This window comes from Opisthocomus hoazin, chromosome 4 (genome assembly GCF_030867145.1).
Source record: "Opisthocomus hoazin isolate bOpiHoa1 chromosome 4, bOpiHoa1.hap1, whole genome shotgun sequence".
In the NCBI taxonomy this organism is placed as follows: Eukaryota; Metazoa; Chordata; class Aves; order Opisthocomiformes; family Opisthocomidae; genus Opisthocomus; species Opisthocomus hoazin.
This window is the reverse complement of record NC_134417.1, coordinates 4,040,742-4,062,827: the sequence shown is the minus strand read 5'-3', so window position 1 is coordinate 4,062,827 and position 22,086 is coordinate 4,040,742. Positions and strand designations below refer to the sequence as shown.

Genomic DNA, 22,086 nt, shown 5'->3' with positions numbered 1-22,086 from the left:
GCCTCTGATTCCAATATTGATACTCTACAAAATAGTTGAGAAACCATTTACTGATGTGTCAATCAAATAGTCCTGGCTTTCACAGTTGCTTTAGGGATGAGTTTAAAGGACACATTCAAAATTAGTATTGAATTATTCTGGTAGCCGTCAAGCTATTCAGTGACAGAAAATGAGTGATTCAAGCAGGCGTGGACCATAACTCTACCTGTCTGAGTGGCTGTAGTGGATTTTTGAACAAGTTATTCACTTCTGATAGTCACAGGTATGTGAGTGTCAGGTCTTGCGTCAGGAGTAACCCATCCCAAGTATATTCACATGCCAGCTTGAGATCGCATGCCTTGCTGTAGCGTCACCACCTACCTGAATGTGCTTTGCAGGCAAACATACAGACGTAGTTCAAGAAGACCAAAGTAGCAGTCTGTAGGGAAAACGAGAAAGATGACAACAGTAAAACCAGCAAGAGATGCACAGATAGCAACACTAGAGATATGCATTTTGACTCACACATAATTCAGCCTCCAGGAATTTGACTGTATAGAAATTTTACTTGCCAATGTTAAAAAATGGCATTTACTAGCAAATGCCATGAATTTTTAACAAAAGCAGTTGGACTCAGGGACGCTAGGTAAAATGATAATGAAAATTGTAAAAGAGACTAAAGTTTCTAGAGCAGTGTGGACCGACCTGGACACATGGATGTGTGTGGGAAACAGGGACCACTGCTGCTTCTGGGAGGGTGGGACTGGGTGTGTTTGCAAGGCATGGTCTGGCTGCAGATGCCAACAACTAACTGCTGGTCCCTACTGTACAAAGAGAGTGGGCTGACAGGGATTCCAGGGGTATCAGGTGTATCAAAAGAGCAACTCCTTTTAGTCAGTTAGATCTAATCAAAGACAAGAATGTTTTTAGTAGCAGAAGCTGCACCCTGAAAGCTGAAATTGCAGCTGTGTAGACCTGCAGGTATTTCAAGTGGGTTTAGTCTGGGCGGAGTTTGATCCGGGACTCTGGAGCAGGAGGTTTGTTCTAGCACTGGGTGATCATCTCTCCCTTTTTGCTCACCCCACAACGTGTCAGGCAGGCTGTGGGAGAGGCAGGCTGTGTGGTCTGTCACTGGTGGCAGCCCCAGTGGGCAGGGGTAGCAGAGGGAGCCCTGGAGAGTCGAGGTGGCTGCCTCAGCTGCTGCTGGAACAGGAGGGGTGCAAGCAGTGCCTTGGCTGCTGGGAAGAGCCACCTCCCTTCCCCGCTGAACCTGCTGCTCCATGCCCTGACTCCTCTCTCAGCAGCAGAGCAGAGCAGGCAGCTGGATCAGGGCTGCATTGCCATCGCTGCTAATTTGCCTCCCTGGGTAATGAGCTATTTTATTATGCCTGGTGCTGGCCCTGAGCTGGCAGCCTCTGTCTCTGGGAGGATTTCTTCCACACGCTCCCTTTCACTACCACGAGGCAAAGGTTTGCGTGGGACTTGGCTGGCTCCCTGCACTCAGCCTTCCCTGTGACAGAAGGGGTGCGGTAGGATGAGACTAGTGGCTCTGCTCGCTGGTGGATCCAGTGCTTCGTTAACTCCCTAATTCCCATTTAAAATGGGGAAGTGTGTTGTCTGACTGAAAAGTGTAAAGTACGGCAGTCAGTAAGTATATCTTTAAAGAATGCGTAATGATTTTGAAATGAAAAATGGTCAGTTTGCCAATGTTGTACAGTGTTGTTGCTTAGTCTGGAAGGGTAATGGAGATTGCTTAATTAATACTAGAGACAGGCTGAAATCTCCAGCTATGCAATGCAGGAACGTTTCAAAGGAGGAAATAACAGGTATAAATACAACTTGACTGTGTGGTGGTTCTGTATAGGGACATGGAGTCACGGAAGATGAATTGCCCTTGTCTGATTGTGTAACGTATCCCTACCACCACCAGGGAGAAGATAACAGTATTGATGTGCCTCAGTGGCCACACAAAATATGCAAGGATTGTGTCCTACCAGAAGGCAAGCAGGTGCTTTCAGCCCCGAGGGCAATGAACCTCTTCACTGAGTTGTCTAGTGGTGTGTTAGGTTTGCCATCACCTTAAATCCTTCCATGACTAAATGCCCCTTTAAATTAAGTAAAGCTCAACGGAAAGTTTCGGGGCTCAATGCAGAAATTACTGCCTTGGCTGTAGGGTTTTTGTGCTGTAGAAAGGCAGAAGGTCATGTAATCTTTTCTTCCTTTTTATGTATTGAATTTGTTTCAAGTGTAAGCCCTATTAATGACTCATCTGGAAGGTTTTGCACACTGAATGTAGGGATGCACCTTTCATGTATATTTGATGACCCAGATGGAGCTCTTTTAAGACAATATTTTGTCTTCAAGCCCTCATAGTTAACGTGGCTCCTTTAATAGTTCTTCTTTAAATGCAATCTGAATGTACATGCAAATGCTGATTTTGCTGCATCTATCAGTTTATTTCTAAAATGCTTCAATTATTTTGAAAGTCTTGTGCAAACTGAAAACAAACCTCTGTCTCCCATTGCCGTCAGTCATTCTACATTACCTCCCTGGTCGTATATTAGGCATTGATTTTCTTCCCCTCTTCCTCTGTTTTAAGTGGAGTGGAATGCCATCTCTGAACGATTTCACTCTGCATCATAACACGGCGAAAACAGCTCAGTAGGGATGGGGCACGGTCCAAAATCCAGCAGCAGGCCTTACTCATCCGCTGCCGTTCTTGCTCACGTGGGTGCCAATCCCTTAAGGAGTGCCACGCGCGGGTGGGCCCCGCTGAAGGCTCTGGGGCTCCGCACAGGAGCCTGCATTTGCATCGGGAGATATTTCTGTCTGAGTCAGGGGAATAGTAACACGCACAGACTCAGCCCTAGGCTCTGTCAGATTTAGCTCTGAGCAGATGTAGCTATGAATTCATTTAGCCTCATCAGTGGTTTAAGCTAATGCACAGACTTTAAGATGGTGTAAGTGAGGTACTTTCACGTGTCCTGTTGAGCCACCCCTATTACAGGGGGACTAACTCCCAGCAGAATGATGCACAGGCAGCTGGGCATGGCAGCACCTTAACCTAAAGCCCTCGGGGCCTGAGCTGCCTGACTGTACATGTATTTATGTTTTCATTGTAGCTGGTTGGGATAACCTTCCTTGGAACTGTTAACAGTCCCTACCCTTTCTTTTCAGTGGTGCCAAGAGACAGTTAAGCACATGTCCCTGTCCAAAGCAAAGGTACATGACATTTCAGAAAGGAATTTGAACTATTTAGGTGCAAGGCCAAAGTATTATTTGATTAAGGCACAGGGGTGGAGAGACCAGGAGGAGCATGAGAACAGACCAACCAGAAAGTAAGACACAGACCAAAGATGCTCACAGCAGAAGCCAGAGAAAAGTAGACAATATGTTTGGGTCTGCCTGAAAGAATATCAAATTGTTTCATCCCACGTGTTTCCAGAAAACAAACATTGTGTACTTATTTTGTAAATAAGATTGAATTCTATCACCAGTCCTAACAGAATTAAACTACAACTACTTCAATTTTGAGATAGTCTTTCAGCTGAGAAAGGTAACAGAATGGTTTTGTTGCCGTGGTTTGGTGATGGTACCTTATTTATAGCAAGCAAAACCAAGAAAGAATTATGTAGTTCGTTACATGTTTGTGACAATAAAACCTTTATGTCTTGCACATATGTTACAGAGAACCTGTTTTAGAAACGCTTCAGAGACTAAAAATAAATACATTGGATTCATTTAATATAGCCTTCAAAGCCATGTGCTTTACACACCATGAGACCAGGCGAATGGGGCTTGGAGAGAGAAACCAGTACATTTAAAACAGTTAAAAATTACTCAAATGGTCTTGGTAGATATAAAAATGCTTCCAGAGTTAAGTCTGGCATTGTGCGACCTTCTGTGGGTAGAAGTAAGCATACATGTGTAAGCATAGACACAAAATGAGTGTATCCTATAAATGGTTACTTACATATAACAGAAATGGATACATGCCTTCACACAATTCCCTCTGCATGAAACACCAAGTATTTATAGCAGCTACTCTGTGTTAATTAACTAAAATATATCAATACATACTGAACAAATAATACTAAATAACTGCATATTTTTCTGCTGCTGGGATGATTTATCTTTTTGACTGTTTACCAATTCTTTATGAGTCAAAAATAATGATTAAAAATATGTGCTTTCTTGTATACCGCTAACAATTTTCATCTCTGCTCATGGATGTACTTTTTCAATCTAGGTATCTCAGAGTGGTCCAGCCCTATCTGACTGCGTTCCATGCTTCATCTCCTGGGCCTCGTGTAGTAGACATAGCTATGGGCTATAGCTAAGATGTTAGAGAATTCCCCCTCTGGAGCTATTCTACATATGTGTATATGTACACATATATATGCATATATAAACACACACATGCTCTCCAGCTCTGTAGGGGGAGTCAACCTAATTTTTAAAGTGTACAGAAGAGCAAAAACGGAAATCTACTAGCCCTTCTGGTTTTCATTATAAGCTCTTAAAACTAATTAAACAAAAACCTGAGCTTATTTTTATTCATTTTCTTAAATTAGCGCACATGCAGTGGTAAAAGTACATCCCTGTTTGAAGATTTTGGGAGAATCTGAAGAAGTAAAAGGTATAAAACTCATCTTTTCTTCTGACATCACTGGTATATGTCTATAGACTAACAAGAACTACGCCCTCTACCGGAAGCCCCCTTTGGGGGGTCATGGTGATCATGAAACGTTGTTGCTCCTGATGCCATCCCATTCCTTATTTCTGCTCAGAAGATACTAGTGAAACTGTTGCTAAGTAGCTGTGGTCTAAAACTCATGAGGTTTTCCAGGCTTATCCCTGGAAGGTAGGTGAATAATTAAAAACCAGATCACTGCATCTCCTAGACTGGGGGGAGTACATGACTCAGCTCAGGGCTAGGTGCAATTCACAGGATGTAGCCTCAAAGCACAAGATACCAATGTACTATGCGAGCGTACGAGAAGACCCTCAGCAGCCTGCCTGATGATCTCTGCAACTTTACAGGATTGCACATGAGAGTTATGAGTCCTTGTTCCTTTCTGTTTGTTCTCTTCTCTTTGGATCATGTGAAGCCTTCTAGCCATGGAAAGAATATGCAACATAACGTTTACACGTAAAAAATTGAAGGACTCAAGTATAGAAAGTTTAGTCTGCGATGAAATGGTTTCGTCAAGAACGTGGTATGAGAAATAATGTCCTGAGCATAATGCCTTGCTGAAAGCAGGGGGGGTTAGTAATGTCAAGATACTTTGAAGAGGAAGTTAGCAGATGTCTTGGTTGAAGCTTTTCAAGCTGGACTCATTAGTAAGCAGACAGGCCCAGTGTCCCTGGGGCAGACAACACCTGTGCTCCTCTTGAGGAAAAATATAATGATATCCACTTCTATTTCTAGATTTGCTGGTTGCATATGAGACACTTGTTACGGAAGAAACGAGCATGGGTGGTTATCTGAACTGCAGAGAGGTAAGAACTCAAAGGGGTTTTTATTTGAAAGCTTCTATATAGAACAGGGAAAGAAGAGGGCTGATTTAGTGGATCAAGGAATAGTAGAGCTCTCAGTTTTTCCTCCCTCAGTGGTTATTGGGTGGAGAGTGTCCAAGGAGTGCCTGTTTGGTGAATTTCCTTGCAAATTCATAGCTTCAAGGGAGCCAGAAGTCAGTAAGACACCAGAATCCTGTTAGACTGGTTTCTACTGGTTTGAAATGCCAGGCAGGTTTGGAGTGCTGCTGTGCCATGCTAGCCTTGTCAACTGCATCAAGCTAATTTCAGCTAATTTCAAACCTGACATGAGCTGATACTATTCTTATAGCCTGTTCTACTGATCGCACGTGTCTTTAGTAACTCAGGAAAAATACTTGATAGACAACTCTGGAAACTGTGCAGCAAACAGCATCAGCCATGCAAACTTTCCCTCCAGAAAGGCTGTTTTTCACTCCAGGGGAGGACCCTGGTAGGAGGGGAAGATTACAGGACAACTGCTCCCGGTGCAGAGCAGTCTCTTCTCTCCTAGGACTGAGGCACTAGCTCAGGGCTTAGGCAATCACACCCAGAAGCCCCCTCCCACTTGCCTCCAGTTTGCCAGCTCCAGCACTAGACTGCGTTGCACTGCAGAAAAACAGGCACACGTGCAGTGCTCTCTGGCTGCGTGTACATCCACAGTAAGTCTCAATTTTTTTTGTCAAACAACTGACATGGTCTCCTCAACCATAACTTTGTAGCTCACTTCACCCAAGTGCTGTGAAAGATTGTCAGACCTCTCCCTTTCAGACCTTTCCTTCTAACAGCAGTTGTTACTCCCCTCTTCATCCCCAGTTTTTAAGGGTGGAAAGAACAAGGCTGGGATGAGGGTGGTGAATCTCACGGCTGTGGCACTGAATCGGATCCTGTGAGAGTAGATTTCATTTCTCAGCTCTGCTGCAGTTCCCTGGGCAATCTTGAGCACATCGGGGATTTTCCTGGGTCTTAGTTCCCATCTCTAGACTGGGAGTGGTATACTATAGTTTATGAATACTCCTCTGTTTCTCCAGTAGTCTTTTTTTCTTCTGAGTTACTTGAGCAGGAACTAAGTATAAGTACAAGAGCATGACATGTAATGGCTTGACAGGTTCATACGAGCTTTGTAATTAAAGAAAAAATGAACCTGTTTGGGTATTCTCTCTTTTTTTGGTTATTTTTCATTTGATATTTCCTACATTTCTGTCCCTGAGGGAAAAGCAGGCATTTTGTTTAGATTTCTAGTTCCCCGGTCTCCCTGTTGCTCACCCTAAGTTTTATTTGAGCTGGTTGCAATTTCTCCTGAGAAAGGGTCATTGTTTCAGGAAATGCTCCCTTTTGGAACAGCGAAGTCCAAGTTTTGCTTACTGAGTAACCTGCTAGACCTATTTTTTTCATAGACATCTGTTTCTAAGGTGATTTTGGCTAGGAAAGAGAAGGCAGGGAGGAGACGAGGTTTCTAGGTTGTTTTAGGCTTTACTGAGTCTTGTCAGTTTTTCTTATTTGAGATCTAATGGGGCTACGTCCATGGGGTGTTGCTTGGAAGCATGAAGTACTGCCTCCAGGCACTATTCTGGTAAAAATGATGATGATATAATCACCTACGGAAATCACAGAACAAGCTACTTCCAAGAGGAGAATTTGAGTGAAAACCCCAGGCATTGGCCACATACTCAGGCACAGATAGTAGTAATTATATAGTTAAAGCATTTTACATTGTCTTGCAAATGTCCTCTCCAAATTATGACATTGTGGGACAACGAGTTTTTTGTCTCTGGGCGCTTCTTTTCTGGCAATTGCTGTGGCATTTCACACATACTCCTATATTTACAGTTGGTCTTAAAATGGATTGGATTTATCAGTCCCAACTGGAGTCTGGAGAAAATCAGACTTGAATAAAATTTCTGTCCATCCCTTAAAATGAATGTCAGCCAATTAGTCCTTTTTGCAAGTTCAGCGAAATATTTGAAAATCTTTTTTTTATTTTAGTGCAATTTCCTACTTTCAACTTAGACCTGGAAGTGGCAGCTCTTTCGTAATGGTTGAATCTGTTGATAGCATAATATCTCAAGAGCTAGTTTGTTTTTATGAGATTTGAGTCCCTGTTTGTGCATTTAAAAATACACCTAATTGCTGGGACGGAGTTCACAGCTATACTGGATACACAGCAACTGGTCTCCTGAGAGTGAAACGAAAGATCGGCTAAGGGGGAGGATCAGCCTGGCGTTAGGAGGAAAACAGGCTGGTTTTCACATCTCCTGTCTTTATTTTATTTATAAATTTTTTTAAAGCAAGATCTCACATAAACATTTGCCAGGAAAAATCACAACTTGTTCTGCCCCTGGAAAAAGACACGCAGTTTGGTTGGTTGGTTTTGGGGATGTTTGCTGTTTAGTTGGTCATATTAATGCCTGTTCTGTGCCGGCTGGGTCTCCTCTCTGACTAGGCTTCCTCCCTGTGGTGGTTTTTATGCCTATCAAGCTGTGCCAATGGTGTCTTTCCCCTCCGCCAGCCAGTATTTCAACAGTGTCGCGGCTGTGCTCTGTCTGGGTTGCACAGGACTCCTTCAGTGTGACTTCGCTGGTAGAGCAAAGTCGGTTCTTTCTCGGGCACTGGACTTGTGCCTTTGTTTGTGGCCTGAGGTTTTTTCCTCAGATCGTTCCTCTGCTAGCATCCGCCCGGAATAGGATTTTACTCACCTGACAGTTTGGGGCTGAACCAGTCTCTCATTTGCCATCAGGATGAGGTATGTCCAACAAGTCTGGACTAAACTCCCCCAAGCTGTTAGAGATTTGCAACTCAGTTGTGAATCCAGTGGCAGGTGTGTCCTACAGAAGATCCCTGTCCTTCAGTCCTCATACCTTCTGTCAGTTCTGCTTGAGAGTAAAGTTTCCCTCAGAGTTTGTTTGCTCAGTTTCCAAAGTCACAGCAAACATAATTTAAAGGAACAGCTTTCCCTTTACCCAGATAAGTTAGTACAAACATGCCCTGAATGTCCTTTGCACTGCTTGTGCCAAAGGCTTAATGACAGCGCATTGTTAAACCTCCCATATAAATCTTTAACAACTGGGTGAAACTTTGGTCCAAATCTGCAAACTCAAATAAGTGGAAACAGTAAATGGTATTTGCTTACACTTTTAAGGCCCACTGGCTGAGGAACTGCTCTTGCTTTGCATTACTGACAGCCATTTGAGATGAAAAGACATAAATGTTTAGGAGTATTTTTAGGTTGCCGTTTTTTAATTTCAGGTGTGTTCACATACCTGGGCGCTGGAGTGGATATAGCAGAGGCAGCCTGGTTTTAAGGCTTTTTGTATCTGTTCATCCAAACACCTGTTATAATTCTCTTCCTTGAAATAATTTGATTTCTTATTCACATTGCGTTTACATTTGCTGTTCTCTCCACTGGGCTTGCTTGCTGTTCTTTGAATGTCCCCCTTCTGCAGGCAGTTTAGGGCCCAATGCTTCAAAGGAAGACAAATAATCCTGTAATTCCTATAGACGCCTATGCAGTGCCATGCTTAGGAAAGAAGTTTTCCCCCATTCTTGGATAACTCACTTGGTATTTTTAAGCCTGCAGTTTGAATGACTTACAAAAAGCATCATGTCGCCTGCTGAATTTGATGATAGTCTTTCCTTTGATTTTTTTTTCTTTTTGAAGTTCACTGAACTTGCCAAGTGCCTTATTCATCTCAAAATAGTTTAATTGGTCACAACATCACCCTATTCCTTTTCAAATGCATTTGTATGCCCAGCCTACTCTGTGGAAGACCAAATGTTCATTGAGTAAATCTTTGGTTAATCTGAGGTCAGTCATCATAGCTTCATGGTCACCAGTGTCAGTGTCCCCTTACATCAGCTGAGGGCCTGGCCTGGGCACAGAGGGCTGTCAGCAATTAATCCTATAATGATTAATCAAGGTCACCATCAGACCTGCGCACTCAAGGTCTGTGAGCTAACAGAACACAGGAATGAGGGATGCACTGGAATTTGGGCTCCTTTCTGTCGCAGGAGTTACTCCAGGGTGAACCTAGCTAGCCTTGTGCTTCAGACTTGCTTATCTGAGTGTCCTCGCACTGGCAGAGTACGTGAAGCAAGAGACTCCAGGTTTATTGCATTTTCCAGTCATTAAACTGCTCCAGTGACTCCTTCCCAGTGTTGCTATTTTGAGGGCTAAATAAATCCTGCTTCTGCAATCCCCTTTTTGTATGTAAATCTCACCACCTCTCTTCTTTTGCTTCCCATAGATCGTGCCATTCATTTTGTTACAAAAATAAGGTATATTTATTTTTTTTCTGTTCCAAATGGGCAAAGTAAATGGAAAAATGGTGTAATGTGTATCATAGGCAGGCTGTTTATTGGACATTCTCTCTCACAGAGTAAGGACACTTCCCTGTGACAAACCCACAACTCACCATGGAGTGTCAGAAGGCTTGCAGGTCCACTATGGGGTAATGTTGTTGCCCTTTGGGTTGAGGAAGTATTTTCTGGACTTTGGCCAATTTGTTCCACAAGGAGAGGAAATAAATTGTAAAAGCCTATTGTTTACCGGGAAAGAAACACTGGCAGCATGATTCTTTGCTTACTCCTCCTGATGGAAATCAAAAGTAACTTAACTGGAGTCAATGGAGCGTGAAATGGTATGAACCCAAAGAATACCTGCTCCTCATCCCTGTTGCTCTTACAGCTGATATGGATGGTGAAGTGCTGGTTTCAAATGTGCACAAAGGCTCATTTACTTAACTAGAATTGGAATAAAAACAGAAATGGTGGGTGTTTCCGTGTCCAGTGAAGCCTGTTTCCCAAAGAGCTCAGCCATTAGCATTTGCAGGTTACTTTCATTATTATTATTGCTTTGGCTTTTTCTTGTTGGTTCTTTTTCTTCCCCTGACAGAGAAGACTTTCAGTCAGACCCCAGGTCTAAAGGATTTATGTGCTTTACAAATGATGCCGTATTCCCCAATGTCTGGAGAGCAGCCCATAGCGTTTTAACTGAAAATTTGCAAAATGGTGTAATTGCTTTCTCTCACGGGCTGACTCCATAGAGGAAGATTTTAACTATAGCTGCGTGATGACAGCTGCTACACTGTATAGCATAGCAAAAATACTGAATTACCTGAGCCGGCCTTGCATTTCAAATAGTTTAAGGAATCAATGGATTCAAGTTTGAACATTTTGCACGGGAAGTAGACATTGATCATTTGTGACGGACTAGCTATCACTCATAAAGTGTAACTTTCTTGTTTTCCTGCTGATTTCCTTTCACATATGCTCACAGCATTAGCTTCTGAATTCTTTTTCTTAGCCTTCATTTGCAGCTATTGCTATATCTTTCCTAAGAGGTGGCACCCGAAATTGAACACGGTTCTCCAAATGCAAATGCTCCATTGTTCAGTATTCTGTCGTTATATTATCTTCTGCATTATTTTTATATCCTCTTATTAATGCACCCACACACCCCATTTGCATTTTTTAACCTTTTAAAAAATGTTTTCATTACAACAATCAGATATAAGGGCAATGAAGTAAGCGTGGAACAATAGAAATGAAGAGCTTGATTCTCTGCAGACCTGTGCACATTTTAAACTTCACCGGTGACACTGATTTTGATTTACGCCAAAAGGAAAGAGGGAGGAACAAACCTAGAATGTCTACACTGAGACATCCATTTTTGATAGTTAGCAAGGAATGGTTTTGTAAAACAGCTGCAGCACACAACATGTTGTTTGGAAAAAGCACTTTATCAGGAAGGAGGCTGTTTTGCAGACAGAGGACTGTGGTGTGGGCTAGCGTCTGAAGAGCAGTGCTGGAGGCCTGGGTGCTGGCAGTGCTCGGCGGTGGCCACGCAGGGGAAGCACCGCAGGGTGCCCATGTGTTGACTGCGTGGTTGTCCCACACAGGCACTGGGGTTCACCCGGGTTAACCTCACAACAGGACTAGGCGGTGCATTCTTCGTTTTGGGAGTAGTTTTAGCCATTCTAGGCTGTTACCCTGTGCACAGCCATGTCTGATACCTGCTCTGGGGTGTGGGCCGAAGGCAGGGCACCCCAGCGGGCTGCAGAGGAAGGTGGGGGCCTTGCCTGGGGAGGAGAAGATGATAAGGAGAGATGGGAAGTGGCCAGAGGCACGGCCACTCTGCCATGTGCATGCTGCCAATGTAGAGCAGGAAACCATTGCCACTACAGCAAGCCATGTTTGGGACTTTCTACTCTGAGATGGACAACCAGTTTTAAGCTGCAGCTGGGCAAGGCGATTTCTATTAAACAAATGAGCATTTATTGGTTTCTGGCTGCAGAAGCAAAGTGTGTGACTCAGAACACCACCTGAGTAACAGTGCTGTTAGCCAGGGAGCAGAAAAAAGGTGAAGAAATCTAGAAGGCAATCGTTCATGTCTGGCTTTCTGGCACACTGCGCCTTAGCAGCCTCATCAGTGTCTCTCTTACTTCCTTAATTGCTTCTGTTTTAATTGACTTTGGATTTTCTCCAGGAGTCACTGTTAAAAGTTAATGTCCGGTGGATATCAACGCCATTGTCGCTAGAGCGACTTTTCCTCATGTTGACTATTGTTAGATTCCAGGTAAAGCAGTGAGATACAAAAGCTCTCAGGATTGTCTTGTGTGTCTTAGTTAAGGCAGTACTTTACCTGCCCAGTTAGGCAAGGTTTGTAAACATGGGGTGTGGTTTTACAATACAGCTAATTTGATATAATGCCTAGCTGCCAGTCAGAGGTGAGTCTGTTTCTCCTGTCAACAGGTTCATGCTCCCACTTCCTCTTCTACTGCAGATCCTGCTGCTTGTTTGACTCTTGCTGACACAGTCCAGGACAATGAGCTAGCACAAATCTCTTCGCTTTTTTTTTTTCTGCCAGACTGACATCCTCTGATGGCTTGCCAAGGTAAGATGAGCATCAGTGCTGGCACAAGAAGGGATACACAATTTCTCGAGAGAGAGGAAAGATAGTAATACATAAGCATTACATTAATTTGGTTGGTTGGTTGATTGGTTCTAAATCCACACCTTTGCAACTCCCTATTTGGCTTGCACAGAGAAACCACAACTGCCAGCAAATGAGACTTTTCTTCCTCCTTTTTTGTTACTAGCAAGATCTGTTTGCAGGATTGTTATGTTCATTTTTTTTCAGATCACTTCAAAGACAAGAAGCATTAATGGCAGCAATGGAAACGCAGTGGAGAAGAGGAGAAAGCAAGAGAAACAGCAAGGAATGGGATAGGAAAGGTCATCTCTGGCAGCAGCAGCAGCACATTAGCTCAGTAGCACAAGGTAGTTGTGAAATCATTTGCCTGGGTACTCCTAGCAGGTGCTGCCTCTAAGCCAGCCAGGGCACAGCTGGGAGAAGTGGTCATGCCCTCCTCTTCTCCCGCAGCTGGGACCCTAGGCTCCTGCTCTCTCCTCTCTTCCTCTGCCTGGCGCTCCCCATTAGCTCATTGACTGCAGCTGCCAGGATAGTTTGGCCCTGGTAACACCTCCACAGAGGCTGCTGGGAGCTGTATCTGTGTGCACCAGCATGTCGTTCCTGTACCCCTGCCTGGGGACTCCTGGGTTAACCCATTTCTTCATCCAGAAGGAGCATGCTGATGGACTGGAGGTGTGTGGAGCCAGCAGAAGAGTATGTCAGATTATCACAGCACCGTCACCTGCTGGTTGTAACTATTTTCTGAGTTCTTTTGGCAAACTTTCCCAGAGCTCAGGAGCACTCTGAGAGGAAGCACTGGCAGTCCGCATGCTGAGACCAGAGGAACTTTCCCCTTCTCAGCACAGGGGGACAAAAGGACCAAGAAATAAGACGCCACGCTGAACTGTATAACTATTAGAAACAACAGCTGTTCCACAGTGCTCTCCATGCAGGTAGAAATATGCTGTTTAATTACTATGATAATTTAAAAGTCTTTCCCTAGTGCTTGTCCAACTCACATGGAACCTCCCCTTATATGCAAAACAGGTTTGCTATTTAAATGTCAGCTTGTGTATACACGCTAGCTTTTCTTGGGGATCTGAGACAGCCGACATTGCTGCCAATACAAATAATTTTTCAGGTTGGGCTCTAGTTGGTAGAGAGTGTGGAGAGCCTCCCTTTTATCTAATCCAGTAGGAGTGCTTTTTGGTTTGTTGTTTTTATTTTTTTCCTTTGACGTGACTTCCAGGAGACACAGAGTGAAAGAGGTATTTATTTTTCTTTTTTTTTTCCTTTCTCTTTTTTTTTTTTTTTGTTTTTAAAAAAAACTTTTTCATAACGATGGACGTTGCTTGGAACTAAAAAGGGCAAATACAAAATTTTGTAGGTTCAAGTACAAGTGCAGCTTATGTATTCCTCCACTAAACACATGCTAAGAAAAATATTGCTGCTTCATGTAATTCCTCTCTAGAGCTAAGAAAACCTGCACTTTAAGGCACAGGAGCCACTACATTTTAAAAGCAGAACTTGATTGATTGTTTAGGAAAGCATGTACTGGGGAGGCTGAAAATCCCCTTGTAAGTGCGGTGTGAAGCTTCTACCACAAGAAAAGCTTTCTGTTTCTAGTGTGGTTAAAAAGTTTATTCCAATTGGCTGCAGCATTAAAGTAATTCCAGTTTTGTGCCTTCTGAATTTGGAATGTTTTAGATTGTTTAAAGTTTATTGTTTGGCAGGTCTTGCTGATAGCTCTCCTCTCTGACTTTACAGTAAGCGTGATTTATTGAACTAAATAAATGTGTGTTGTCTGGCTTGTTAAGAAATCCTATGGCCTAGATTTAGTGCAGGATCTGGTCTAGGGGCATAAGGAGGCTGGAGGTGGAGCGCTCTGATGCTGGGCTTTGGCAGAAATGGGCACAGTCATGCTGTTTAGCTAGGAGGGAAGGCTTGCACTTAGGAAGACGCTGTATAGCAAGTATTTTAGAAGCAAACTGGGTCTCTTGTTTCTTAGCCCTGTACAACTGGAACGTGGCTACTCCTAGCCCACCTCTGTGCAATATCCCAATGGAAGTGTCTTCTGTAAGTGAAACATGAAATGTATATCAGCATAGCACTTAGCTGACTTTTGTAAGTTTGGAATACACTAGAAGTCCAGGTCTGATGTTGAGTAGAGCACAACCAGACCTGGATTCTTGTGCTTGCCCTGAAAAGCAGAATTTTAGCTGGGTTTTGCAAGTGACTCTTAGGGTTTTTTCATTTCTGTTTTGCCCCCCAAACCTCCCTGAATGGGTGAGTTTGGGATCTATCTGAATTCCTTCAAGAACAAGCTGGCTCCTGCACAGCGTGCAGAGCAATCTGATGGGGACAAAGGGATAGAGTTCAGTATATTACCTCATTTCTGCTGGTTTGTTTTTAAAGACATGCTGTTATTTCAGTTTGGATCTGAACATGTTAAGGACAGGTTTTCACAAAGCTGAGGCCAGTGGAAATGTTATCTTTTTTAGTCACTTTTCTTGGAGAGGCTTAAAGCAAATAAACGTGCAAGGGCTCATCCTGCTCTGTAGACGTGTCCATGTGAGCTGCCTTGAAGGGCAGAAGTGGAAGGAACAAGTACTGTCTCTTGGTGTCTACTGGCACCTATGCCTTGCTGCAACGTGGGCTCCTTCCAGGCATCTGATCCATCATAGATTCATTTGTTGACAACTGTTATTTCTTTTGACTCTTCTGGTGTGCTGGAAAGAGTCTCTGCTTTGGAAATCATTACAGCTGTCTAACTTGCAGACTGTGAGTAATGGTTTCCTCCAGTTTAACTCCCCCCTTCCCTTATGTGTTTTCACTGTGCCCGTCTTTCTCCCTGTCTGCCCATCTCTGCCTGGAGGAGAGGTACTGGATCTCAGTGCCACAGCTTCCCTGGTGCCTTGGAGAGGAATTGCAGGTAAACATCAGTCTCCCTGAACAGGACACTCTGCAAGGATAAGCCTGGGAAATAACTCAAAACTCCAGTAAATAGCAAACGCAGAAGGGAGTACTGGCTTAATGGCTGATGATAGATTTCACTTTTCCTTACTAGCATCTCTGTCATCTGGAAACAGGTTACCAGCTACATCTTCTTCTCCTAGGAAAAAATTACTACATCAACTCTGCTTTCCCTATCTCACCCCTTTACCTCACAAAAGAATAGCTAACTTTCTCTCCGAGGTGATTGAATTGATACAGGTCTGAGCAATTGTTACCGGTTTGTGTACATCTCTTCAGTCTCCTGCTTGTATTTCAGGCCTTTGGTCCCCAGAAGTTTGTCTTTTTTTCCCCACTTATAGCTCTTGGTCTTTCAAAAGATATTGTCGTGGCCTACAGACTTTGTCTGGCCAATGTCCTTAGATCATGCTGGTTGAAACATTGCCACCTTCTTCTTCCTTGCAGGCCAGACAGAGCGATTTCAGAAGGGTTTAGGAACAAAGTAGCATCATGGACACATGCATCCCTTGGCAATTTAATCTTGGAGGGACTGGTGTATATGATTTGAATTCCTGCAGTGCTAGACTATGAGCTTTTGAACACTCATTGTGTGACTGTACTGTTGACGATTTGCTGTCCTGTCGATGGTTTGCTAATTTTACTTCTCTCTTATGGAGGAGGGTGTAGCTAGCGCTCTTGCCTTTGAAAATGGGTAGAGATCAAGAGAAAAATGGGTTCCTTTCAGTTGGTTGGAGAAGTATTTAAAGCAGCACTTATACATATATTAAGAACTTTAAGCTTTTTTAAAGATTCTGCATTTTTGATTCTGTGTGAAACTCAAACTGTTGTGACTCAGTCTCTGCTTGAGGACCCATGAGAGAGAAGGTAGAAGCAGCTGAATACTGACTGTAAGTGTGTTTAAAAAAGGATGGAAGAGTTTCTATGCAGATGGATACATAGTGTGTATGTGTATATATATGCATACAGACATAATACCCACACTGTTTGTAAGGAGTATATATACAAATGTGTGTATAAGTGTATACACACATAGTCACATGTATCCCTGTTTAGTGTCTGAATAGGTGGAAGTGTCATTTGGTTCTAGTATTTTCCTTGATTATAGTTTTGGGTGCTGTGTCCGGGAACCTCAGGCTTGTTTCTATGGCAGCTATTCCCAGCCTTTTAACACCCCACCTTCCCTCAGTGCCATGTGGCACTAAGAGGAAAAGAAGAATGTTGTGACACCCACACTGAGCGTCTCACGGCGGGGCTGGGAGCATGGACAGAGATGTCTGCAGATGACCAGGTCATACAGGAGGGACTTGGGTGCAGTAGGCTGCAGCACAGCCTCCCGTGGCATTGGTGTCTTGTCATTGTATCGGGGGCTTTGTGGGGCAGCCCAGACCTCTCTCTCGTTCATTTTCTTTTTTCTTTTCTTTTTTGGCCTCCTCCTTGTCCTGCCCTGAAGCAGGATTGTAATATCAGAACGGCATCATGAGCAGGAATGCTAGGGAACCTGTGCTGCACTAGGCAGGCTGACTAATCTCCCTTTAAATAATCTCCCTTTAAATAGTCTGGAAGCACTCTAGCGAGCTTCTGTTTCAGGAGGCATGAGAACACAGCCACGGCTGTGGTTGGTATAAATAGCCAAATCTGTGATGGTAAGTAGTGAACAGCACAGTTATTTGTTCTAGGAAGGTCTTCCTATTTTCTTCACGTTGTTGCATGGATAGCTGTGATCGAATTGTGGTAACATTTCTGTGTAGTAGCAGTGCTGCTGCCGTTGCTCAGACTGCCGTATCGTCAGTGACAGTGAGGAGGGAGCTGCTGCCCTTTGGAGAAAGACTTCTGTCTCCAGTGGCTTTGCATTTGAGTGGCAATGGGGCTGTGGCTTGCTGGGGTCTGTACAGCTGGCTTTAGCTAAAACAGTGCAGTTCAGACCGTTTTGACCAGTGCAGCGAGTTCAAAAGCCTCACTGATATTTATAGCATCTGGAAGGTGAAAGCAAGGGATATTTGAATACTTGCTGCCTGGCTATGGATCTGGATAGAGAACAATGTGATGGTCCTGTCTGACGAGGATGAATTCAGCTTATCTGTGCTGTCATAACTTGGCAATCAGCACTGTTTTTAAAAAAAACAATGGTTAACCAAGTCTAAGTTAGTTATGCTGGCTGATATAATCTTTTCTCTTGTAATATGGAAGAGTGGAAGCTATTCTCCAGGTAGGTCCACGCGCTTTTCAGCTGCATAAGCAATCTTCAGTTTGCCTCCATCTGGTCCTGAATTATCAAGACAGCCCTCAAAAACACAAGGATCCAATACATGGCCAATAGCCACTCTAGCGCTTTCCAAGCTTTAGGTAAATAGGAGAATCCTCAACGAAGAGCGCAGCAAGTCTTGCCTCAGCTGAGGTAGGAGGCATTTTAATTTCTTACTCATAGTGTATTGTCATCTTCTCCCTGCCATCCTACCCACTCAATGCGTCAGAGATCTCAGGCTTGATTTTTTGTGTTGTTGTTTTTAAATTCCCCTCCTCTTGCTAAGCAGAGGATATTCAGGCCTTCAGTGCATCATGTCAGAGATCCTTTTTCATTCTTTCCTTTTTTTTTTTATTCCCCCCCCAACCTGCATCTGCTCAGACATAGTTCCCCCGAGCCAGTGGGTTTTTACCAGGGTAAATGAGCTCACAGGAGAGGCTTGGTGCAAAAGGACAGAGGGCAGAGTGGGTCTGAGTAGAGCCAGACAGACTATGTGGGGGCATAGCACAGACCAGTTACATAGAGGCAGCTTCCCTAAATGGCCCTTCACATTTGCCTTCTTAATGTTACTTTTAAGTCACTGTACAGATGACAAGATTTCTGCCTGGCCAGAAGTCCCACCCAGTGCGGTAGGACATCATTCAGACTGTTCTTTAATCTTATGGGGGAAGGGATGTTCTCTTTCTTTCTCTTCTCATGCTCAGTGCTTAACATCCTCAAATAGGGGCACAGCTGGGGTCAGGGATTGCCTGTGTCATTTGTATGAGATTTTAAGCTCATATTTGGCAAAGCAGTATTCTGTGCTGGGTTTTGGAAACACCATCAACAAAGTCGGTAATGGTCTTCTGAGGGAAAATACTATAACGTTTGATTATCAACAATCTTCTGAGTTACAAAGCAAACCCACAAAAATTCCAGCCTGTGAATTTAATTAAAAAGAAAAAAAAACAAACCACAGACAGCTTTTTCATTAGCTGTATTTAGTGTACTTACCTGACGTCATTCCAGTAAGATCAGCCAGGCTGTTCCTGGGGTAAGTCTGGTCTGTGTTGCCTGCTAGTATGCAACACGTGGGTTCTCGTTGGAAAAGCACAAGAAAAAGACAAAGCTGAAAGCAGCAGAAATTGTGTTTCAATGCAGGACAGGTTCCGCTGAGCAAGGAGGGCAAAATGTAGTGGAATGTGCCATGTCACATTTTGCAGGGCTAAGGATGGGTCAAAATGCAATGCCTTGTGTCGTCTTCTCCCTAGCATGATGGCTTCATTTCCTGTCTTGAAGCAAGAGACGTTGTTCCAGAACGGTACCTGGAGCTATCGAATTCCAGCCCTGCTCTACCTGCCGCGTTTCAGCATCATCCTGGCTTTTGCTGAGGAACGAGAGGATGTGGTGGATGAACATGCCAAGCTGATCGCAATGCGCAGAGGCGTGTATGACCCAACCACGCACAACGTTCAGGTACCCGTGTGGGGAGAAAGTGGGGGAGACTGCCTCCTTGTCCCCAGATGAGTTGAGTGTGGTTGCCCTCTCGACATAGGGAGAGGGCAGCTTCTCCTCCCCAGTTATGGGAGACAAATCTGCTTATAAGTAGTGCATGTGTCGTAACTGCTGAGATGCAACCCCAGGACTGGGCAGCTGTTAGGGGGACTGAAGCAGGCAGGTGCAGCAGCTTTTCTGGGGGTGGCTTTGACCCATCGTTGCAGAGCTGTGGAAGCAGATAGAGAGATGGGACAAAAGTCCTGTTGCAACAGCAGAGGTGTGGAGGAGAGGCACAAGTGGGGAGTGGCACAAGGACAGGGAGGAGTGAATTAGCACTTGGTGACTATTTTTTTAAAACCTCATCTTCTTAGGACTAATTTCTGGTTTAAAAAACAACTGAGAACAGCTAGTCTCCCCACGCAAAAAAGGTGTCATCTGGCTTGTCTGTGCCAGTGAATTGGCTACCTTATTAATCTACGAGTTATTATTAACAGTTATTTTGCTGGGTGACTGGGGGTGGTGGATACTCTATTTATAATAATTTTTTGAATTTGAAAATGCATTAGTGTCTCAGGGGAAAAAAAGTATATAAAATTATATTTTTCTGTTCCAATCCTTCATTGGTGACTGGTTGTCTTAGATTATAGACTCTTAAGAGCTGGAGTCTGCTTAGCAGAAGCAGCCTCTCAGCGCACCTGCAGTGTCATACCATTCAGGTAATGTCTTGTGTAACCCCCTGTAATTCAGTTAAGTAGGGCTCGGTTGGTCATAAACTTAATAATTTGTGTTCATGTGCTGGAGTTTCTTAAAATGGAAATATTAAATATTCCAAAAAAGTTAATACTGGTTGAATAGACAAAGATAAGACATAACCAAAAAGGGTAATCAGCAAGTCAGGGTAGAAAAGCTAATTAGTACAATCTTACTGGAAAGCGTTGCTTCTTTCACCAAGCCAGTAACACTATGTAGGAATAATTTTCCAATTGCAGTGTTAGTGGTGGAAATATGACTGTGTTATGTGCTATTAATTTAAAGAAAGGCAGGGCTTGGAGGGTAGTTATACCTGCTCCGTGACCTATTTTCTGCATTGGACAACTCAAGGTTCAAATTTCCACACCAGACTGTGTCAAGCCACGCAATCAGCTCTAGCAAGGTGCCTCAGTGTAGGCTGGGAAGCCCATTCACACACAAATCAAAATGGAGGAATAGGAGTCTGACTGGAAAGGAATTTGTCAGCATCCAGGATACTTGAAAATGGCTCAGTTATCTAGCTGACTTCCTAAGAAACACTGTCATAGCACCCTGTCTGTACCAGCACGCTGACCACTGAGCATGTGTGTGTGTGTCACATACATATATATTTGTGAGAATTTCTGAAAATTCAGCTACTGCAGTTTTTTGGAGTGTTATCAAACATTAGCTGCATTGAGACACAGAGCTATCAGCTCCTCAGTGAGTAGTAGTTAAAAAGGACATAGCCCACCTGTTTGAAGTGCATTGTGTCATCCAAATAATTTTCACTTGTGTCTGGCGATGCCAGTATATTGTCTTGCTGTTTCTTGCTCTATCCACTAACTTGCTTCTCTTCTGTAACTCTTATCCAGGCATCTTTACACTGTAATGTGTATCTATACGTAACAGTGTGTTTCATTCTTGTCTCCCTTCACACGGGCCCTGGCAGTGGAATAGCATGGAGACCATTGTCAGTGCGCAGCTGAACGGCCACCGGTCTATGAACCCCTGTCCTGTTTACGATGAGGTCTCAGGGAAACTGATCCTATTCTTCATAGCCATCCCAGGAAAGATCTCTGAGCAGCACCAGCTCAGGACAAAGATCAACCTGGTACGTCTCTGCTACGTCACTAGCATGGACCAAGGACGCACCTGGAGCACTGCCCAGGATGTCACCAATGGTACCATCAGCACCGAGTACAAGAACTGGGCCACTTTTGCAGTGGGGCCAGGTCATGGATTACAGTTGCTCAACGAGGCTCGGAGCCTTGTGATTCCTGCCTATGCCTATCGTATCTTGGACCCTAAGCAACACCCCACCCCTCATGCCTTCTGCTTCATCAGCTCCGACCATGGGATAACGTGGAAAATGGGGAACTTTGTGGGGGAGGAGAGCGCGGTGGAGTGCCAGGTAGCAGAGGTGCACACCTGTGGCAGGAAGGTCCTCTACTGCAATGCACGGAGCAGCAGGGGAGCCAGAATCCAGGCTGTCAGCTACAACCACGGGGTGGACTTTGAGGGAGGTCAGCGGGTTGAAATGCTAGTAGAACCTCCCTCTGGATGTCATGGAAGTGTTACTGCATTCCCACCTCCCGCTGATGCCAGATGCCAAGACAGTTGGTTGCTCTACGCTCATCCCACAGACCCAAAGGGTCGAAGAGATTTAGGAATTTACCTCAACAAAAGCCCTTTAAATCCAGCACACTGGACAAAACCGAGCATCCTCTTCAAGGGCCTATGTGCTTATTCGGATCTGCAGTACATGGGGGTTGGGCCAGATGGCTCACCCTTGTTCTCCTGCCTCTTTGAATATGGGACCCACCAACAGTGTGAAGAGATAATCTTTGTAATGTTCACTTTGAAGCAAGCCTTTCCATCGGAGTGCTGAGTCTTGAGCCTTTCCATCAGCATCCCTCTGAAAACCACCTTTGCTGATACTTCTTTTCGCTGTCACTTCTCATCTTTCAGCAAAGGGTTTTTTGTACTCCTCCTGCGCCCTCAGTTTGGCGTTGGCTTGTGGTGTCTGTAGATTACGAAGTCCATTAAACGTACTAAAACCAAACATGTGTTTAGTTTTCTGTCGCCTGTTCTCCCTTGTCACTTTTCCCTTTGGTTGTCATCTTAAACATCATGTGTTCAAAACAAGCATGACCTTTGTATAAGGCCTCTCGCCTTGAGGCCTCCAATAGACTTGATTAGGGACACGTGTGCTGGCAGCATAGGGACTGTGTGGGAACAG

At 44.1% G+C, this 22,086-nt stretch overlaps 2 protein-coding genes across 7 annotated transcripts in view; one reads left to right on the top strand and one right to left on the bottom strand.

Moving 5' to 3' along the window:
• NGEF (neuronal guanine nucleotide exchange factor) overlaps positions 1–8,386 on the bottom strand; it is a 53,254-nt gene extending 44,868 nt beyond the window's left edge. Inside the window, exons 1-2 of the mRNA XM_075417659.1 lie at positions 8,211–8,386; positions 361–418 (exon numbers count right to left, since the gene is read on the bottom strand). The gene's annotated coding sequence lies outside the window, so the exon portion shown is untranslated. The remainder of the gene's footprint in view (positions 1–360; positions 419–8,210) is intronic.
• On the top strand, positions 5,351–21,823 carry NEU2 (neuraminidase 2). Of its 6 annotated transcripts, none has more exons than XM_075417671.1 (4): positions 5,428–5,481; positions 12,653–12,792; positions 18,890–19,094; positions 20,797–21,823. In XM_075417671.1, exons 3-4 carry the CDS (start codon positions 18,891–18,893, stop codon positions 21,733–21,735), a joined length of 1,143 nt encoding a protein of 380 aa, XP_075273786.1. In that variant the 5' UTR covers positions 5,428–5,481; positions 12,653–12,792; position 18,890; the 3' UTR covers positions 21,736–21,823. The 6 variants fall into 6 exon arrangements, with proteins under 6 accessions (XP_075273787.1, XP_075273786.1, XP_075273784.1 ...); XM_075417669.1 differs by lacking the exon at positions 5,428–5,481 and adding an exon at positions 12,342–12,406; XM_075417672.1 differs by lacking the exon at positions 12,653–12,792 and having other exon boundaries at positions 5,351–5,481.
• Positions 21,824–22,086: the final 263 nt, after the last annotated feature.

What these genes read in the sequence shown, in the direction of transcription:
- NEU2 (XM_075417667.1), top strand. Translation starts at nt 17,578, where the DNA reads ATGGAAGAGTGGAAGCTATTCTCCAG. An exon ending in GAGTGGAAGCTATTCTCCAG is followed by an intron (nt 17,604 to 18,889) that starts GTAGGTCCACGC and finishes TCTTCTCCCTAG; the next exon opens with CATGATGGCTTCATTTCCTG. An exon ending in CAACCACGCACAACGTTCAG is followed by an intron (nt 19,095 to 20,796) that starts GTACCCGTGTGG and finishes GGGCCCTGGCAG; the next exon opens with TGGAATAGCATGGAGACCAT.